The 16,740-nt window shown below is 36.7% G+C and overlaps 1 protein-coding gene across 1 annotated transcript in view; it reads right to left on the bottom strand.

Moving 5' to 3' along the window:
• LOC150109719 (protein lifeguard 2-like) overlaps positions 1-16,740 on the bottom strand; it is a 212,207-nt gene that overhangs the window by 133,170 nt on the left and 62,297 nt on the right. Inside the window, exons 3-4 of the mRNA XM_090409858.1 lie at positions 11,835-12,151; positions 2,950-3,014 (exon numbers count right to left, since the gene is read on the bottom strand). Of these exons, the coding sequence (XP_090265984.1) occupies positions 2,950-3,014; positions 11,835-12,151 (382 nt within the window). The remainder of the gene's footprint in view (positions 1-2,949; positions 3,015-11,834; positions 12,152-16,740) is intronic.

Genomic DNA, 16,740 nt, shown 5'->3' with positions numbered 1-16,740 from the left:
GAAAGTGTAGAGGCTTTACTCCATCGTCCTAACCTGAATCGGAATGACTGTATATCTGTATCAAAAATCTGGGAAAGTCTAATCAGGATAACTCATTAATTCATATTAATTTTATGTTATTTAATATTATTAATTAATATCTTTATTTCAATCATGTCTCTGCTTAAAAATATTCCCTTTAATATTTAGTGATATAACATCACGTGGCTTGTTCTATTTTTAAATGATCTATTGTTAGTATTCCACCTTGTATTTTTTTAAAACTGTTCTTGTAGTGCCATTGAAGATGGTCTGCTATTTCCAGACTGAAATATTTGGTTAATTAAATATCTTTCTTGTGTTGACGTGCATATATTATTCAGTCTTTATGTCACAAGTATCCTTAAAACATCAAAATGTTACCTGTTTATAATATCTCCAATTGACAATATGCATAATATTTACCTTTCATCTGATACGGAAGCAGAGCTTATTATCTATGGTAACATTCATGGTGGGATTCAAACCGCTTAGCTTGCTGATATGAGAAACATATACTTCTGCTTCTTGGTATATGCAAACAGAATCTATTATTGTCATGGAATCATAATCGTTATCTTCTGTTTTAATTTAATATATACTATCTATGTAGATTATTAAAACATCAAATAATATGGAAATTAATAGCACACCCATGATACAAATGTACTATAGGTTTACAGAAAAACCTTTTACTCTCACTGACATGTACTATAATATTCAATATTCAGCACCACAGTTGTGTTATTTCTTCCACTTCTAATTTTTACTTCTTTCACATACACTATCTACCAATAATTATCCGGACATCCATTATTTGAACATTCCAGCTTTGTTAATAACATAAAAACTGGTGTACATATAGTAGGAAGAAGTATTTCATCGTAGCAGTTGAATACAGGTGGTATGACAACACGACGTGAACACGACTTCAAGAGATGTGTCATCATAGGCTGTCGCATTGGTGGATTGTCCATAAATGCCATTGATGCTCAATGGAACATCCAATATCAATGGTTGGTAATGTTATCAACAAATGGAGACATTCTGGAATCACTAGTGCAGGAAACACCCAGGACAGCCATCAAAAAAAAAAAAAATGTCTGACAGGGGCAGGAAGGTGTTAAAATGGGTGGCACACCAAAACCGGCTACAATTGGCACAGACCATTTGTGATTAGTTGCAGAGCGCCAGTAACACCATGGTGAGCACTAATACTGTATGAAAAGAACTCCATTTATTGGGTTTCTAATATAGAAGAGAACTACAATTCCAGAACCTTCAAGGAAGCTGCTATAGTCGCCCGTTCAACAGGAAACCTAAATAAGAATCAAGGTCTAATCCTACCTGATATTTGGAAAACTTTAATTAGATCACTAAACTCTAAAGAAATGAACTTCCATGCCAATTACATTATGTCTCTCAACCAATAAATCATGTACCCACGACACGCGTATTGTCTCACGTACAGTACTAATTTTCTATGAATTAGAACTGTCAGTTAAAACCTAGTCTGTTACCTTCATATCGCTTACCAATTGTATTCCTGAAGATGCCAATAGCAAAAATCGGTGAAACTAGTCGGATAATAAATATTACTCACTTGACTAACATTCCTAAAAAAATGAGTTATAGTTTCTAAGGAAGAGAATTAGTTGAATTCACTAATTACAACAGCAATAACCACAAAAAAAAAAAAAAAAAAATTCATTCCACCTATTCCTAACTTTTTATATCACACATATTACCAATAGACAAGGGATTTTTCCTTTTTGAGACAATATAATGATCTTTTCCTAAAACAAGCAAAGCCAATGTATAGCCACTACAGCAAACAAAAGCTTGATTTATCATTTTTATCCATATTTCTCATCCAAACAGCTTAACTTTTACAAATTTAAATTATTTGAATATGCAATGCTGCTCTCATATCTTAGGTGGTGACCCCAAAACTTCCTTCCAAATTCTAAACTCCATTCAACACAGAAAATCTGTTTAGCCCAGACCAATGAATTATTCCTCACTTATCAATTCATTTCACTGTCTGAAACATTGGCAGTCAGTGTCTGCTCTGTAATTCCTTTATACAAACTTCCATAGTTTCTGTTCATATAAACTTGCATCTATAATCCCCCACTCCCCATTAAAAACATACCCTGACAAGTTTTTCATCCTCCAACTTACAGACCATGGGTTCTTTCATTATGGCATGAATTTGTGAATCTTGAAAAGGAAGATTTATTATCTACCAAGTACAATCCACATATGCTTACTGGAGGCCTGAAACAGCTTATAAAAGTTCCTTGCTTAATCTCCAGAATAGGAGTCTTAGATTATCTGACCTTCATCCTGTCAAACAAAAACCGTTACAGTTCAACTTCTTGTCCTAATTACTTCTCCTTGTTCATCTTCACATCTCTGTCCTGTGAAAACACTCTCCTCTCAGCAGTTCTCAATCACATTTTCATGGAGATAGAATCAATAGACTTTAAAAAAAAAAAATTGACTGTCTTCTTCCTACTAACTCTCTTAGTCCACCGAAGATATGCTACTGATTCTAACTATTGTGGATAGGAATGCCATAAACTATTTATATCAACAACTGATTTGTCACAGACAGTGTAATACAAGTTTCACTGTGATAGTCTGATACACAAAGATATGTATGTTTTTATTGCCAATTTTTAACTACCTGTCACTAAATAAAAATCAATAATTTATGAATAGGTCAGTCATAAGTAAAGCTAATTCTCACTAAAGTAAATATCATCATAAACTGCTGAAAGTACTGACTAAAGCCCCACACAACCACCATACTATTCTAAAAAATTACTATTGAAACTATAACAAATTATTCTGTAGTCCCTACAAATTCTCTATGGTGTGAGTTTTGCATACATGTAAGTTTCAGAGAAATGAAGATTTACTTACTCTAGAATGAAAAGTGCTACAATGCCCACTGTGAAGACCAACTGAGCCAAAAGAACTCCATACACCTGAAAGTAAAATGAATGCATTAAAATCCGATGTTACTGCTTCAAGCAAGAAATATTTTTGATTAGGGTTTTAATTTTGCCTTAGCAACTAAGGTATTATGAAAATAGGAGACCACTAAACTAATAATTTCACAATTGGCAAAATGGGAATGCAAAACTGAGTTATTGCTCAAAAGCAGCAGTCAACAACCCACAATCCATAAGTATTTTATATACACTGTATAAAACACTTAAGGATTTTATTTGGAATTTGTGGGCAATTTCCACAAAATGTTTTCCAAATACATTAAAATGTCTTGTCAGTCAAATGTTCACATTAAATCAAATGCTTCAAAAATATGTACTCTTAGTTGCAAAGTCATTATTTCAAATATGCCAAATGCCAACATCTTCTAACAGAAACTCAACTATTACTTCCTTCAATCATTTTCCAATTATACTTTCAACTCTTTGTCTCAAAATGGCATATGTTCACTGTGATAAAGTCAAAGCATATCAAACCTGAATTCTCCTCTTTGATCTCCTTTAGCTGATCTCTCTTTTTCTCATTGTATCAAATTCATGTGCTGTCTCTGTCACTTCCTAATGCCACCAATGATTCTGAAGTTTTTCCTCTTTTTAAATGTAAGTTTTAATTTTTAGTTTACTTCAGTCAAGTTTTTCTAATAGCAAAATAATCTTTATCAGACTTTTACAGCTTCAACTGGTTTCTCTTTTCCACTTGTAATGATCTAGCAGGCACAGGATGCTGGGGAATTTTTTTTTAATATTTATTCCACACATAAGAGGTATTAGAACCTACAGCCCATCAGTGCTGCATATGGAGTGCAGATAAGGATTGAGAAAAAACTGATTGATAATCCTCTTAAAGAGGAGTGAAGATATTTATGTGGAGAGGAAAAATAAGAGATGAGAGAGTTTGGGTGTGTAAAAAGTGCAGCATATTTATGGATTATGAGATATCATTGAATGTAAGCGGTAGCAGGCCAAAGATTGTGGATGTAGCTACAGGAGTAAGTGGAGTTGACGGTATGGCTGAGTGCTTAAGAGGTAATGGTAAGACAGCAGGTGAAAGTGACAATGATTTAGCGATTTTGAATGGTAAGACAGTGTGCATAGATGGAGAGTTAGTGGCAGTAAGCAGTATGAGAACTGTAGCGAGTTAGCAGTGGTGAGCAGTAAGACAGCAGACGTGCAAGGTAGTGAAAATGCAATTTGTGTAAATGGCACTGAAAAACTATCTCAAGATATGAAAGCAGAGTTGGCAAAGATGAGGCAAGACATTAAATATACGAGAATGAACTGAGGAGAATTATGGATTTGCAGAGGAATGTGAGAAAGAATGGGACAAAAGATTTGAAAGAAATATGGAATGATTTGGGATGACAATATATGAAAATCTGATGATGAGAGATGTGGTGAAAAGATGCACAAGATCTGTTTTCTGGGAAGTAGGATGAGCAGAATAGTTAAAGCATTGGATAAGAGAAGTATGCAAGCAAAACAGTTGGTAGTGGTAGTTGGCACAAATGATTTGAGTGGTAACAAGAAGAATATAATGTGGGATGACATGAGGTTGTTAAGGAGAGTGAAAGATGACAGTGTGGTAGGTAAAGTAGTCAGCATGTTGCCCAGATATGATAATGATGAGTTCAGAAGGTGAGCGAAGATTATGAATGGTATGCTAGCAGAGTTGTATGAGGAGAAATAAGTTCATTTTGTGAATGTGTGGGATGAGATTGAGAGAATGGATAGAGCTGTATAAAAGAGATGGGCTACATTTGAATGGATTTGGTGTGAGTCAGTTGGAGAAACTGTTGCTGCAAGAGGGAATGACTGAAGTGAATATAACATCTAAGGAAACAAAAGATGTTGGTTGTGGAAGAGCAGGACAGTAAGGCAGGCAAGTTTGTGAATGGAGAGTTGAGTGCTGTGAGTGAAGAGAATAAGAGAGAAAGAATAGAGGGAAATGGGGAAGGTCAGGGTGGACATGGGGAAACTGGATAAAAAATGTAGATGGTGATTTCAGGAGTAGATGTGTGAGTGTGCAAGAAAGGATTAAGATGGTCAAGGATGTGGGAGTGATGTAATATCAGTGATGACAGACAGGAATGGACAGGCAAGGGTGTGTAGAGGAGTCAGGTCTGAGAAGTGGGGTTAGTGGAACTTGTTATAGAAACAGAAATGAGCTAGTGTGTATATGTTTGCAAATGCTTGAAGTATTCAAAACAATGGGAATGAAATTGTAGAGTTGTTATTGTTAGGATAAGTGAGACATGGTTGAATGAGGATGACAATCTGACAGGAATAGAGATGGAGAGGTATGTAGTCTTTCATGAAAATAGATAAAGCAAAAAGGGAGGAGTGTTATTGATGATGGCAAAGGAGTTGTGCTCATCTAAAGAGGAGATACAAGGAGCAAATACTGACAGTGGTTTTGAAGTAGTATGATGTGGAGATGGAGGTTGAAATGTTTAGTAGGGTGCTGCTATAGACCTGGTAATGTGGAAGGCAGTGAGAAGGAAATGTTTAGACAAACTGGCTAATAAGAAAAGGGTGATCATTATGGGCGATTTCAATTATGGTAATTAGACTGGAATGAAGATGCATCAGGTTCCAAACAGAATGAATTTCTTGAGTTTTTAAAGGATAGCTACCTTAAGCAGTATGTAATAACAAAGGCCACACATGGTCTCAGATCTCAGAGGCCACACATAGGGATCACTTGGGTGGTGGCCAGCCATATCTGGCCAGAGTTGTATGTGTGAACTATAAGGCAGGTGATTATGGCAAACTCAAGAGGCAGCTTGAAGCAATATAATGGAATGAGGAATTGCATGGGAAGGAAATCAATGCTGCTGGTCTCTACTCAGGAATTATCTGGCAAAGGTGACTGAGTGTATTTCAAAGATCAGGAGATTAAATAAGGTAAGTGTAAAATGGATGAGTGAAGAGGTGAAGCATGCAATTTGGAAGAAAAAGACATTGTGGGGTCAGCACAAGATCAGTGGAGATAATCATTACATGAGGAGTACAAAGAGCAAACAAAGAAGGTTACTCAGTAAGGGTAGAAAAAGTGTGCGGTATGAGGCAAATGTTAAATGTAGAAAAAGTTAGCAAATGATACTAAAAGAAAACCTTGGGAGATTTTTGATATATGGCCAGTAGAAGGAAGAATGATTATGGGAAGATGATGTTGGTCAGTGATAATGGGAGAATGATAAGCACTGAGGAGGACAGAGTAGAGGTGTTAAATGAGCAGTTCCTTAAAGTATTCTATCCTTGTGATTGTAACAATGCAGAACTTGAGAGCAGTGGTAATGGGGAAGAACCATTGATGGTGAGTGAGCAAGAGGTATATGAAGAATTGAGTAAACTTGCTGTTAACAAGGGCATGGGACTTTATGATATATCAGCGAATGTCTTGAGGGAATGTTCCAGGGAGTTAACAACAGCTTTAAAGTACATTTTTAACATGAGTCTTAGATTCCCCCAGGTCCCAAAGGAATGAAAAGATGGCAAAATTGTTCCAATTCATAAAGGAGGTGATAAGACTAAAGCTTCGAATTATAGGCCAATCTGCTTGTCTGAAGTTGTGGTCAAGGTGTTGGAAAAGCTAGTGAGGACAATAATTCTGGGTGGACAGCAATAGAATTCTCTTTAATGGACAGCGTGGCTTTGCTAAAGGAAGATCGTGTTTTAGCAATCTGCTTACTTATTAAAACAAGGCGATGAATACATTGGACAAGTGGAGAAGCATATACAGTAGTATATTTAGATTTTGCAAAGGCTTTCGATACATTACCACATGACAAACTAGTAGTTAAATTGGAACAAATGGGGTTGGATAGTTGATTAGTGCACTGGAATGGAGACTGGCTGTCTGATAGAAATCAACAGGTTATGTATGGGGGCATTGGTATTCCAGAAGATGAACGTAACTAGTGGCATGCCCCAGGGGTATGTTTTGGGACCATTGTTGTTTAATTTGTATGTAAATGACATTGTAAAGGCTTAAATGGTGATATACAGTTGTTTGCAGATAACACAAAGTTGAGGAGAGATATGAGAAATAGTGCAGATGTTGTAGCTTTGTAAGAGCACCTAAATAGACTGAATGGGTGGAGATATCAGTTTAACGTTGCAAAATGTACTGTTTTAAAATTTGGGAAGCAAAGATGGGATGCAGAGTATAGGATTGGTGGGGATATTTTGGAGGAGATAAAGGATTTCGGGGTTGTGGTGGATAGGGACTTGAAATTTCATGGACATTTTGTTGATCTATTTGTTGATCATGGTATTTTACTTTATCTCTGGATTTATTTATACTTATGGTGGTGAATGTCAAATTGGAGCAAATATATATATATATGAGAAAATAATAGTGCAGCATGTTTGGTCAAATGACGTCTAGTAAGAATTAATCAATATGCATGCAATAAACCAAGAACTGTCGAATGATGTTACTCTCCCCACCAACAGTACTGTAAAATGTTACTCTCCCCACCAACAGTACTGTAAGCACTACAAATAATGGGTAAAATAATTATTTGTGAAGAGAATGACAGTCACTGGTCAAATGAATTACTATTATTATTATTACGGGTATCTCCATAGAGTCAGTAGACTCATCGCGGGAGACCTAAACTAGCAAAACAATATCTGTCATAATCTCTTCTTGAATTCATTTACAGACAAAGAGCTCACAACTAAGTCAGGCAATGAATTCCACTCGTTCACCACCCTCCAGGCAAAAAACCTTGTTCTGACACCTTTGTTAACCACACTCTTCTTTAATTTCCAGAGATGACCTCTTGTTCTTCCATCACTATCACACAGCTGAAACATTTCCCCTGCATCAATCCTATAAAAACTTTTCAGTAATTTAAATGTTTCTATCATATCACCTCTTCTTCACCTATCAACCAATCTCTGCAATCCACAAGCTCTCAATCTATCAATGTAGGGGGTATTTTTTATATCACTCACCAACTTGGTCACTTTTCTCTGAACCCTCTCCACAGCCTCCTCATCTCCAAGGAATCCAGGCGACCAGACCTGAGCACAGTAATCCAAATGAGGAAGTATCAATGCTTTATAAAGGGTAATAATAACCTCTTTATCTCTGGATGTCAGTGTGTTCCTCAACAACCAAGTAATCCTATGTGCAATCTTGGACACCTTAGTAATGTGTCCTCTGAACTTCATCTCCCTATCTACCAACACCCCTAAGTCCCTAGCCTCATCAATCGCTTGGAGTACCTTTCCATCAATGTAGTACACAGCTGGTATTCTTTTAATCCCAAAATGCATGACTTTACACTTTTCCACATTGAACTGACATCCATTATCTTTTGCCCATTTTATCAGCTAATTTAAATCATCCTGCAAACTTTCAACATCAGCTTGATTTTTTATTGCGCTACACAACTTTGCATCATCAGTAAACAACTGAATATCTCCCTTTAAGCCATTTCCTATATCATTTATATACAAATTAAACAACATTGGCCAAGCACAGAACCCTGCGGCACACCACTGGTCACCTGCCTCATTCTGGACTCGGCTCCTCCATAAACCATCTTATGGTATCTCTCCCTGAGCAATTCTCCTATCCATATCACCAATTTAATATCCATTCCCATCTGCTCCAATTTGCGCAATAGTGTTCTATGGGGTATCCTGTCAAAAGCCTTAGCAAAATCCAGAAGTACCACTGTGTAGCCTGCTCCTTTGTCCAACTCAGATGTTATTCTATTAGGAATAATTAATAGATTGCTAAGGCAGGATCTACCTTTAACAAAACCATGTTGGCCTCTATAGAGTATCATATCCTGATCCACCCATTCTTGAATTTTGTCTTTGACCAACTTTTCCAATGCTTTTACCACTACTCCTGAGATGGTGATTGGTCTGTAATTAACTACCGCAGTTTTAGAGCCACCCTTATGCAAAGGAACCACTTTGCCTAACTTCCACTCCCTAGGGACCATACCAGAGTTCAAACTTAAATTAAATATCCAAGTAAGAGGGGTTGACAATTCACTACTTAGAATTTACTTAGAATACACTACTTAGAATTTACAATCCCATAAAAATTAAATAAAAACTGAATAAAAAAGTAAGCTAATATTGTGACATTCCATCTCATCTTTCCTCAACACATTAGAATCAATGATCTGTTATGACTACATAATTTGGCTTGTATAAATCTAATTTATGCTCCAAAAGAGCAGTTAATTCAACCTAAGTCATCTATGTCTGCCTAGTTACATACTTTCTCTGGCTAACTGCCTATTTTTTAAGAGGGAATTGTCACCTACATGCAAAAGGGAATTGATATTACTAATTGCTAAGCTGCTTGTGCAATGCAGGTTAGTTATTTAAGGAGTTATAGAGCTACAATTTTCCATAATATTTTAATATTTCATGCATTAAAATTAATAGATAGTTTTCTTCAAAGCCTGAATTATCAGTTTGCTAATTCTGCCTCTATAAAAATATAATAAAAAAAATCAGAAGTTTCAATAAGGACAATATTATTATCTCTCCCTTCCCCTGAGCCACCTGTCATCCTAACCTGCATTTAATGTTTCACAGCAACCAACCACAGATGGAACTTGTCTCCACCATGGCCTTTTAATTCCCAGTGAAAGGCTAAAATAATAACTAGAATTTCTACTATGGAATACAGTTATTACTATAGTGGCAGTGACAGCTAAGAGGAAGGCAAAGCAGAAGTGGGATGAGTCAAGAGTGGAAGAGGACAGAGAGAGAGAGAGAGAAAGCAAGAAGCCAAGAGAGTTGTGGCACAGGCGAAGGCCATGGCATATCAAGATCCTTATGATCAATTAGAAACAAAGGGGACAAAGAAAAATTTACCAACTAGCGAAATGTAGAAATAAAGCAGCAAAGGACATCTTACATGTAAGGCAGACAGATCAAAGACGCTGAAGGAAGAGTATTATGGAGGGATGTGGACATAAGAAACAGATGGAGAATATACTTTGAGGGACTTTTGAATGAGGAAAATGCAAGGACTCACAGAGAAGATGGGCAGCCTTCTGAGGGGATGGCAAAGAACATCAGTAGAGTGGAAGTGACAGAGGCCATGAAGAGGATGAGGAATGGAAAATCGGTGGGCCCCGACAGAATTCCAGTGGGGGCATGGAAGGCACTGGGGGAAGAGAGAATTGACCTGCTGTGGGATCTGTTCATGAAAGTTTGCCAACAGGAAAATATACCCAAGGAATGGAGAGAGAGTACTCTTGTCCCCATCTACAAGGATAAAGGGGATGCACAAGACTGTAAAAATTACAGAGGAATAAAGTTGATGTCCCACACAATGAAAATCCTAGAAAGGGTTCTTGATGGAAGATTGAGGAAGGAGGTGGAGATTGCAAAGGAACAATTCGGCTTCATGCCTGGTAGATCAACAACAGATGCCATCTTTGGGTTATGGCAGATGATGGAAAAGTTTCGACAGAAACAACGGGAGCTACATCTGGCATTTATTGATCTGGAGAAAGCATACGATAGAGTGCCAAGGCAAGAAGTCTGGAGGTGTCTGAGGGAGAAGAAGGTTCCGGAGAAATGTGTCAGGTTGGTGAGGGAGATGTACAGAAATGTGAAGACAGGTGTTCGGACATGTCTGGGACAGACAGAAAGTTTACAAGTAACAGTTGGCTTGCATCAAGGGTCAGCATTAAGTCCATTTCTGTTTAACATTGTGATGGAGGTGGTGACGGAGGAGGTGAGAAGATGCGCCTTGGACAATGTTGTATGCAGATGACATCTTGCTGTGTGCAGAATCAAGAGAAGAAGCGGGAACTAAACTGGAAAGATGGAGAAAAGTACTTGAAGAGAGAGGTATGAGACTGAGCAGAAGTAAGATAGAGTATATGTGTTGTGCAGTGGGTGGCGGCAGCCAGGAGACAGATCTGGAGCTGGAAGGAAATGTCATCAGGAAAGAGGAACTTTAGATACTTAGGTTCAACAGTGGAAGAAGATGGAGGAGCTGAGAAGGAAGTGGGATGCAGGATACAAGTGGATTGGAGGAACTGGAGGGAGATGGCTGGAGTGTTATGCGATAAGAGGGTGCCGATCAATCTGAAAGGCAAAATCTATAGGACAGTAGTGAGGCCAGCTATGACATATGCTATAGAAACTGTGGCCCTGAGGAAAAATAACATCAGCAGGATGGAAGTAGCAGAGATGAGAATGCTTAGGTGGATGTGCGGTGTGACCAGAAAGGATCGTCTGAGAAATGACTGTGAGGGGAACAGTGAAAGTTACGAACTTAGGAGCGAAGATACAGGAGGCAAGGTTGAGATGGTTTGGTCATGTGATGAGGAGGGTGGACGAATATGTGGGAAGAAGGGTCATGCAGATGGATGTGCAAGGAAGGAGGAAGCATGGGTGGCCAAAGAAGAGATGGAGGGAGCTGGTAGAAGAGGACTTGAGGATGAAGAACTTGGATGTGGTGACACCCAAGACAGGAGGATGTGGAGGAGACTCATCATCAACAGTGACCACACTTAAGTGGGAGAAGCTGCAGAAGAAGAATACAGTTATTACTAGTTACATTCTCTGCTTTACAGTGATTGCTATATTACTACTGATATATCCTACTTCACAACACAATACTACCAAGCAGATTAAAACATTAATGTTCCAATATATCCTGCTATCTATTCATACACTGCAATCCTTAGACTCCAATCTTTTCTCAAATTATATAATTAAATGCAACATAAATCTGGTGGGCATTTCATTGGTACTGATCTGGAAATATTAAATTCTTATTAAGTTTAAACTAACCTTCCTGATAAATGCTTGACGAATTGCCTTTTCTGTAAAACCTTGCCATGAATCTGTGATAGGGATTTCATCATCACCATGCTTACAGATAAATGGTTCATCAGTTGTTTGGTAAGCTGGCGGAGTATCTGCAAAGTGAACATCCAGATCACTTTCTTCTAAGAGATAAGGATCTTTCTTGAAGCCTATAGGGGAAGACTCCTGTGGATAGTTCTCTTCATTAATTGATTTCTTGCATAACTGAGTGTCTGTTGTTCTAGGTGGTGCAGGATGGGGAGATACAATTTCACTTTGTAAGTAATTGAGATTCCCAGCAACTGAAAAATTTGAAATAAGAAACAAAATTCATGGAGTTCTCTAGTATACTGTTATCTTATATGATAAATGTTACTGTAAGTGTAACAGTCAAACAAAGCTGGAAAGTAGAAAAACCAATGCAAAGAATTATTTATACCAAATAAATAATGCAGGTATGTAGGTTTCAATTCCATTAGACTATCATTCCTTACATGATTTTAAATACATGTTACAAAAGGATAGTTTACCAAATGGATATCCAAGGTCACAAGATCATTTATAAGCCCTCCCATCCCACAGGTCTCTTGCTTCAGATTCACTGTCATTAAAATGAAAGATTGCTTAACCAAAATACTACTATCTTGGAGTAATAGTCATACAAGCAAAAAAATCCCAAACCAGTACGCATCCTAATAAAATATTATGTATACCATAGTGACAAACGATGAAAATTAACTTCCACGGGATCTTAAGATTCATCAGAGCAAGTTATTACTATTATTATTACTATTATTACGGGCAACTCCAGGGAGTCATTAGACTCATCGAGGGAGGCCCAAATCATATTCGTCACAACTATTTGACATTCATACAGTATCTATCATACCTCGCCTTAAATTCATTCACTGTCACAGCATCCACTACAGACTCAGGGAGCGCATTCCACTCATTCACTACTCTAAAAGTAAAGAACCCAGCTCTAACACCTTTACTAACCACACTTTTGCCCAGTTTCCATGGATGTCCCCTAGTCCTCCCACAACCAGCCCTGTTCTCAAAAATATCTTCTGAATTAATTTTATAGAAACCCTTCAGTAATTTGAATGTCTCAATTATATCTCCCCTTCTCTGCCTATCAACTAATTTTTGCAACCCACAAATCCTCAACCTGTTCTCATACGGTTCATTCCACAGACCTGCTATCATCTTGGTCACTCGCCTCTGGATCCTCTCCACCTCCTCCCCATCAAGAAGAAACCTAGGTGACCAAATCTGAGCACAGTAGTTTAGATGGGGGTCTCATCAAGGCTCGATACAGAGGAACAATAACCTGCTTGTCAACGTATTCTTCAGCAACCAAGTGATTTGATGAGCTGTTTTGGTCACTTTTGCAATGTGTCCCCTAAATTTCAATTCCTTATCTACCAACACTCCTAAATCTCGTGCCTCATCAATTTCCTGGAGCACGGTTCCACCAATGCAGTAAACTGTCACCAATCTTTTCACCCCAAAATGCATAACCTTACATTTTGCCACATTAAACTGACATCCATTCTCCTTAGCCCAGACCTCCAATCTATCCAAATCATCCTGCAAAATTTTGACGTCATCTGCATTCACTATTGCCCTACCCAACTTCGCATCATCCGCAAACAAATGAACTGTTCCTCTCAGATCATTTCCTATATCATTTATGAACAAATTAAAGTTTACTCTGGATCTCATTATACTAATCCATATTGCTTCTGAAAAATGCTTTAAGCATTAATGTACCTAATCAACTCTTCTGCAAACATATTTCACTTGCAATCCTTCATAAGAAAAACCATCCATTCCTTCAATGCTTTGCTTAAATTCCGGGAAAATATTACCAAAATAATAGCAAACTTATCAAAATAAGCAATTCATATTTTCTCTCCCCTCCCCCTCAAAAACACCTTTATCTATATTAAATCTTAAATTGTGTGTGTGTAAAAGTTTATATTTAAAATCTTACTTTTGATAATCCAACAGGTTTTGAAGTTTTTTAACCAAATTTTGGAAGTAAATAAAATCAAATGATTTATCTAAAATGTAAAAGATATGGCTTTTTTTTTTTTTTTTTTTTTGTTAAATATTATTCATAGTGTGGATGTTTGCATAGTGTGACACATTACCATGATGCATTAAAAAAAAAAAATCCAATAGACTGGAATCTGTTGGACTAGGATTTTCAGAGGCATGCAGTTTTTTTTTTTAAAGTTTCAGTTTTCTAAGCATTCTTCAAAAGTTCAATATAATGAGTGCACTAATCAAATATAATAACCTATGGGAAAAAGTATAATTCATTCCTCAAATTTCTTTTCTGAACCTTAATTTTTTTTATAAAAGAATTAAGGTATGTCTCAGAGTCTAGTTAAAGGAAAACCATGAAGTTGAAAGACAATAAAACATATTCAGAATATAAATTTTATTATTCTACTTCTTAACAAAGAATTGAGCTAACATAGTTTAGCAGCATTTTGTTTCCTTTTTTCATACAACCGACGACGGTATGGCCCTATTGCCTCTTCTACTCTTCTGCAAATTTTACTGCTTCTCTCTTCATCAGGGTCAGCCTCTAAGCATTGCTGCTTAAAAACTTCGATTGTACGAAAAATATTTTAAAATTGTTTCTGTGAAATCTCTTTTAGCTGACTATCAGTGGTTAAATTTTCTTCATATTCTTCGGGATTTTCCCACCGTGCATCTAAATTTAGCAAGTCGGAATCGCTCAACTCTTCAGAATGAGATTTAATTATCTTGGACGTTATCATTGAAGGGGAGAAAAAAATGAAGGATGTACGAATTAGACGGCAACACGCGAAATCACGTGCTTTGTAGATAAAATTTCCCAACTGTTATACAAGCAAAATAGTTACCACTTTAAAAACTACACATGATCATCCCAGAAGACGGATTGATTACCCCATTATCGGAATGGATTCTCCTTTTTGTGACATGAGCAGAAGTGGCGAAGAGTCTCGAATCTGTGGGCGTACTATAGTAGATGACATAAATTTTGGTGGCAAAAATTTGGAACATAGTGTACCTGGAAGTAGTGTAGTATGCCATTAAAAATAACTTCGGAATGTTTACCAAATGTTTAGTTACCGATTTAAAATGTTTTAAATCAGTAACTAAATTATTTCATTCTGGTGAGTGATTTTTTAAAATAGTTAGCCATAAAAATGTATAGATAGAAAATTTTTAAAATCTGTAACATTTATTTTTAAGATGTATATAGGCATACTAATCAAATTTGGGTATCGAAAAAAAATGACGCACTAATAGGGGGCGCATTAATCGAGGGATTACTGTATAATAATGCAGATATGTAGTTGGAAGTTTTCCAATTGGTTATACTATAAATTAAAGATACCAAGAAATTATATATTATATACTTGGTTTAATCCTTTCTTCAAGTGTAAGCAAACAAAGTTTGTCCCTGAAGTATTTTCAGGACTAGGGCAACTCGTATATAGAAGCTGATGACTTCACATGACTTGCCTTAGCATCCCATAATGCAAAGCACATAATTTCTTATACAGGAGTAGCCAAAAGGTGTCAACTTATTATTAAAATACTCTGGATTAGAGACAGTCATTGGAAGTTTTTCCACTTGGTTATACTATAAATCACAGATACCAAGAAATTATATATTTGGTTTAATCATTTATCCAAGTGTAAGCAAACAAAGTTTGTGCCTGAAGTATTTTCAGGACTAGGGAAACTCGTATATAGAAACTGATATAAGAAATTATGACTTCGACATTATTTCAACCCTAGTATCACCTCTGGGTCTGGCTCCTACTGATGAAACCTCAATAAAGGTCGAAATCGGTCTGGGTAGTAACCTTTCCCATAATGCATAGCATTATATATACCCATAAGGATATGTGCTTTGCATTATGGGATACTAAGGCAAGTGATGTGAAGTCATCAGCTTCTATATACGAGTTGCAATAGTCCTGAAAATACTTCAGGCGCAAACTTTGTTTGCTTACACTTGAATAAAGGATAAACCAACTATATAATTTCTTGGTATCTTTTACAGAATATGTAAACCTACATATTCAAAATATGTATTTGAATCACATCAGCGTATAATTTCTTTCACGTGCACGGGAAAACTAACTTCAATGTATCAATGATGTTACACTTTGTCAGGAACATGCTTATAAGAGTAAATAGCTAGAGACATATCACAGTTAGCAATAATAAAGAATACAATGGATGAAAAATTAAACAATGAATGCATGAAAACATGGGTAATGGATGGTAGTGCTGTATACTAAAATGGAAGATTTCTGAAGAACGACAACCAGACTTTGAGCAGGATCATGCCTTGGTTCTTGTTCTATTGATTAAAAAAATCATATTAAAAATTATAACTTATTGTCAATGAATTGCAAGGAGGAAATTCAGTTGTTTGCAGATAATGTGAAGCTGGAAAGGATTATCAGTAATAGTGCCAATGTGGTGGCCCTAAAGGAGGATTTGAATAAGCTGGACAGTTGAACAAATAAATGAGGGGATGTTAATTTAATTGACTAAATGTAAAGTCTTGAAGTTTCGGATCCATTGATGGAAGGCTGCATATTCTGTAAGCAAAACTGTACTAGAGGAAGTGGAGGAGACAAGGGACCAAGGAGTTATGATTGATAGAAATTTGAAGTAAAGGGAACATATTGCAAAGGTGGTGAAAATAATCCAGAGGGCTGCTGCAATACTGAGAACGATGCTTACCAGCAGAGATAGAAAAGTGGCGATTCTGTCATATAAAGTCTCCTGATAAGACCACACTTGAGTTACTGTGCTTAGATTTGGTTACTGTGATTTAAAGGAGACAAGAGAGTGAGGAATGTTT

This window comes from Typopeltis vanoorti, chromosome 2 (assembly GCF_054136105.1).
Source record: "Typopeltis vanoorti isolate ZY-2024b chromosome 2, IOZ_Tvanoo_1.0, whole genome shotgun sequence".
Classification (NCBI taxonomy): Eukaryota; Metazoa; Arthropoda; class Arachnida; order Uropygi; family Thelyphonidae; genus Typopeltis; species Typopeltis vanoorti.
This window is presented reverse-complemented; position numbering and strand designations above follow the sequence as displayed.